Source organism: Gavialis gangeticus, unplaced genomic scaffold, assembly GCF_001723915.1.
Source record: "Gavialis gangeticus isolate Ggan-Ray unplaced genomic scaffold, GavGan_comp1, whole genome shotgun sequence".
Lineage (NCBI taxonomy): Eukaryota > Metazoa > Chordata > Crocodylia > Gavialidae > Gavialis > Gavialis gangeticus.
In genome coordinates, this window is record NW_017729011.1 from 17,021,517 (window position 1) to 17,026,083 (window position 4,567).

Genomic DNA, 4,567 nt, shown 5'->3' on the forward strand with positions numbered 1-4,567 from the left:
GTCTTTTTCTTTGTTGTGAAACCTTTTTTTTTTTTTCTTTTCTCCCCAGAGTCTGCAGGAGAAAAAAGTAATTCCTTGCCCTCCGTTTTATGAGTCGGATAATCCTGTCAAAGGTACAGCTTTTCTTTGCTTCAGTTTTGTTTCTTCCATTGAATCATTGCACCCACTGTCTTCTCTTTGTGCCTGTTCTCCTAAATGTTGCTGTACATTTAGGACATGTCAGTGTGGTGGACACCAGTTTAAGGGTTTATAATATGGTCATAAAAACTGCCTCCAGGCTAAAACTTAGTGCATTAGGTTGAACATGGTTATGTTGAAATAAGGCATTAACTTGTAACAGCAAAGGTCCTCAGCCCCTGAAACAGCTTACCGAAAGTTGTGGTGGATGTTTCATCAGCAGAAATTTTCAAATCAAGATAGGATACTTTTCTAAAAATGCTATAACACAAGCAGACAGTAATTCAAGGAAGCCCTATTGCTTGCCCTACACAGGAGGTCAGAGACAAGGGTCACAGGATCCTCTTTGGCTTGAGTATGTGAATACACTAGGCTTTTTTTAGAAAAATAATTGCTTGTTGTTTTTACATGCACATGCCATGTATGAAAGAAAAGCTTCAGCTATTTAAAGAAGAGCAAGGATTTTTGAAGGCGATAACTCTATTGAACCAACTCCACGTTAAAGCTATTTAAAGAGAAATTTGAGTTGAATTAATCCTCAGGAGTGGAGGTAAAAGTTGCAGAGTCCAAGTTCTTACACACTTTGAGGGTTTTTTAAAATACACATCATAAAAGTAATCGTTACCTGCTGGCCTTTCAAAAAGTGCAGTTTTCAGTTACTCAGTTACAGATTAGTCTCTCTGTCTTTATGGCTGTTTGATTATTTAAAAAAAATGAAATCATCTTCATTCAAAACTGAACTACTGACATAAATGACATAAACTTGGAGTAAAAGCTGAAATGTCTTTTATATATGCAAAGTATTAGGAAATGTTGGAGTTGTCTTTCTCCAGTGTCCCAAAATGGGTTGGATTAGGTGTGTACTTCAGTCTTGCCTCCTGAATTTCCTAGGATCAGATTGGTCCTCTCATGTCATATGTGGTATGTTGTTTGTCATGTGGCTGGCTAGATGGTCTGTCAGAACTGTTGTCCATGCTATTGCAGAGGTAAACAATTTCCAAAAAAAGTCTTTATTTTAGTGGCATTTGTTTTATTTTTTTTTTCACTGCAAGCATAATAACCAGTCTGCAAGGAAGGGCTCTCTCAAGAAGACTTGGGCTGTTGATATTCTTGTTCCTTCTTTGTCTTCCAGTCCTGGATGTACTGTGGGTTGGCACATACGTCTTCACTATAGTGTATGCAGCTGCTGATGGGACCCTGGAAACAGCTCCTGAAGTGGTGATGGTCACATTACCAGTACGTGCCAAGAAAATATAATTTCTTTTTTCTCACTGTCTGAGTTTTCTGTTCCTGAAGTCAATGCTGGTGCTGTTTGTTCTTTTAACCTGCTTTTTACAGTAGTCTGTTCCTTTTATTCTCCTTAACATCAAATAGAAGGTCAGTTTGATGTTCTGAATTCAGGAGATAATTCGTTTATGGCTAAAAAGGAAAGGAGGATCAAATTTTGAGTGCATCCTTTGTGCTGGATGCTGTAAGGAGGCCTCCATCAAGAGACCTTTGGTTTGTCACAGATGTGTTGGCTACTCAAAAACTGATTTTTCTTGAAACTTGCCACTGGGCTGTGATGCTGCATACAACACCAGCTGCTCACTCTGGGGCTATTTATGCATCAGGATTCCATCCCCCTCATATTATCTCTTATAGTTCCCATGGACTCAACGTATTTGGATCCAGTTGGCTTTGTAAGATGCATTAATTGCCTCCTAATGTGTATAGTATCATTATTATTGCACCCGCATAAGTTTGTTTTTATGCAAGCTGAGTTGAGTGGTTTTAATGGACAGTAAATCACATGTTAATTCCTGTTTCTCTTGTCCATGCAGAAAAAGGAAGAGAAACGACCAGAGAAGTTTGTGAATTTCATGGAGCCCTGCTATGGTAGTTGTACTGAGAGACAACATCATTATTTTCTCAACTATGTTGAGGACTGGTGAGTGTAAGGTCCCATGATTGAGATTATCTGCCTTAAAATATTGTTTACAGCAGTCTACCCCAACCTATTCTTATTGTTTAACCTATAGTGGAGAGGGATATGACATCTGCTTGTTGAGCACATGATGTTGGGCTGCACTCTTTAACCTTTGCAAATGGACCCATTCATCTGTTGTGAATGTACAGCATAGCACAGATATACTAAAGATTTTTTTTAAAACTCTTTCTACTGAGAATTAAAGCAATTAGAGTATGGGTTTAGATTTACCTCCTCATGTGTCTGTGTGAGGTTGCTAGGTCCTGTTTGTTAATCTGCTAGATTCTTTTCTATTGCAAATAGTTTAGGATAACAATGGTGTGTGACTTGGCTACATTGCTAACAGATAAAGTAAATGATTTCCCCGGTGGGTAATAAATTGTCTTTCTGAAATGGTATAGACGTAGTTATACTGGTCTGTTTTAGATCAGTTGACAGCTCAGTTTCCTATTTAATACCTGTAGCCTGGCTATGAATTTAGGCTGAGGAATTCCAAATGGATAATTATCACTTTTGGATTTAACCCTGTTTTGATTCTTTACTTGAAGGGATCTAGTCCTAGCAGCTTCAGCAGCTTCCACAGAAGTCAGCATCCTTGCCAGACAAGGAGACCAGGTAACCTTCCCTTCTGTGGCACTTGTACAATTGTATCTTTTTTAGGAAAGAGATCTGGATCTCGGCATCCGAGGCATGAGGAACACTTTGCTTCAGCGTTTGAGATGCCACAGCATCATGAGATGAAAGGGATGCTTTGTTACCTCTCTATGTTGCCTGTGGGCAGGAGAATTCTTAGTGACTAAAACTTTACAGGACTGGAGTGGAACAAAACATAAAGTGAACAATGTGCAAAAGGAATAGTTTTGCATCGTTGGCTTGCTGCCAGCTTAACAAACAGAGTTGCTTTTCACCATGGTGCCCTGTTTGCTGGGTCCACCAGTTTAAACCAAACCTTAAAGACAAGTCATCTCAGCAAATTTAGATGTTCCATGTGAAAGCCATTCAGCAATTTGTGACAGTTTCAAATATTGGTGCTAGTTTTGTAAACTGACAGTTTTTGACAGAGAACATGTCTTGTTGCAATCTGTTCTTTCACCACATTGTACTGGCGCTCCAGAGCCAGGATCACAGCTGTTTGTGAAATATGAGAAGTTTTTGCTTCTTGTTACTATGAGTGAGTTGTGCTAAGAATGCTGAAAACCAAAAAAACATTGCTAAATCTTATTCTTTCTTTCCAGAGCAACTGGGAATTATGGGTTCTGGAAGACTCCAGCAGAGCAGAACTTCCTGTGACAGATAAGAGTGATGACACCTTACCAGTAGGTGTGGCCATCGATTATACCAGTAACATGCCTATACCAATCAGTAAGTCTGACCCAGGTGCTTTGCTAATAGGGAATACTGCACAGATAGCAGGTCAGGCACCTTTGGGGAAGGGGCAGAGTAATTAGTGTCTGGGAGGCTGAGTCTTAAGACATCTGAAAAGAGGCCACTACAAGGAATCTGTCCTGGGCTTTTATGCTGAGCCCAGTGCACTGTGACTGATCAGTGAACAGTTAACACTTGAATACATGTCCAAAAGCTTATTGTCCAATGTATAAGTTGTCTAATAAAGAAATCTATGTGTAGACAGGAACCAAAATGTATGCCTTGTGCTTTGTTTTCCATCATTTCCTTGATTGTTGGAGTTAATATTATAGTGGCTTTAAAAGCTGGATTCAGATTAACACCCTGGGCCTCAAACTAGCTGTAGAATTTCACTTAGGTATTTGTCCGTGAAAATGCTTTGCATGCTCTTGTAGCATGCCCATTCCTGCGGGGCTATTTTGTATTATAAGCACCCCCATTGATCTACAGGAGAAGCAGGTTAATTTCATTGCCAGAAGAAACATGGGTCACTGATGTATATGCTTAGGATTTAGCTCTTTATTAAAGCCTGAACTGACTTCATCCCCTGCTGTGCTCAACATGCAGCCAGTGGCGTTATTGCTCTACCTTGTGCTCTGCTTGAAGGGTTCCCACCTTCAGTCTCTGACAAGGTCTTTGAAGATGCAGCCAAGCTATTTTACCATACCTGGATAAACTGTGAGAACTCTCCCTCGAAGCCCGGAGATAGTTAGAAATGGAGGTGCCTTTGGGCAGAATAGAAGGTAGAGCAGTGACAAGCTATGTGTGAAGCACTGTGGGGTGCTGATTTAACTGAGAACCATGGTAGCTTTTGTTATAGCAGTAGGTTTCAGTAGGAAATTCAAGCCAGAATTGATGCAGAATTGAAGCTGAGGCATTTTCTCTGTTAATCCGTCCACTGCTTTTATTGGATTAAGGAATTTGCTGGGACCAGCTTAAGTCCACACATTACCTTATCCAAGTCTTTTCAGAGCCCATTTTCACACAGCCCATACCTTCCTCACTTACCCCTCAGGC

The 4,567-nt window shown here is 40.2% G+C and overlaps 1 protein-coding gene across 4 annotated transcripts in view; it reads left to right on the forward strand.

The window, feature by feature from the left end:
* NUP214 (nucleoporin 214) overlaps positions 1-4,567 on the forward strand; it is an 80,266-nt gene that overhangs the window by 13,161 nt on the left and 62,538 nt on the right. For all 4 annotated transcript variants that reach the window (XR_002096217.1, XM_019510690.1, XM_019510692.1 and 1 more), the window contains exons 6-10: positions 50-113; positions 1,310-1,413; positions 2,001-2,107; positions 2,695-2,761; positions 3,382-3,508. Coding sequence is in view for 3 of the 4 variants with exons in the window: in XM_019510690.1 (XP_019366235.1) it covers positions 50-113; positions 1,310-1,413; positions 2,001-2,107; positions 2,695-2,761; positions 3,382-3,508 (469 nt within the window). In the remaining variant the exon portion in view is untranslated. The remainder of the gene's footprint in view (positions 1-49; positions 114-1,309; positions 1,414-2,000; positions 2,108-2,694; positions 2,762-3,381; positions 3,509-4,567) is intronic.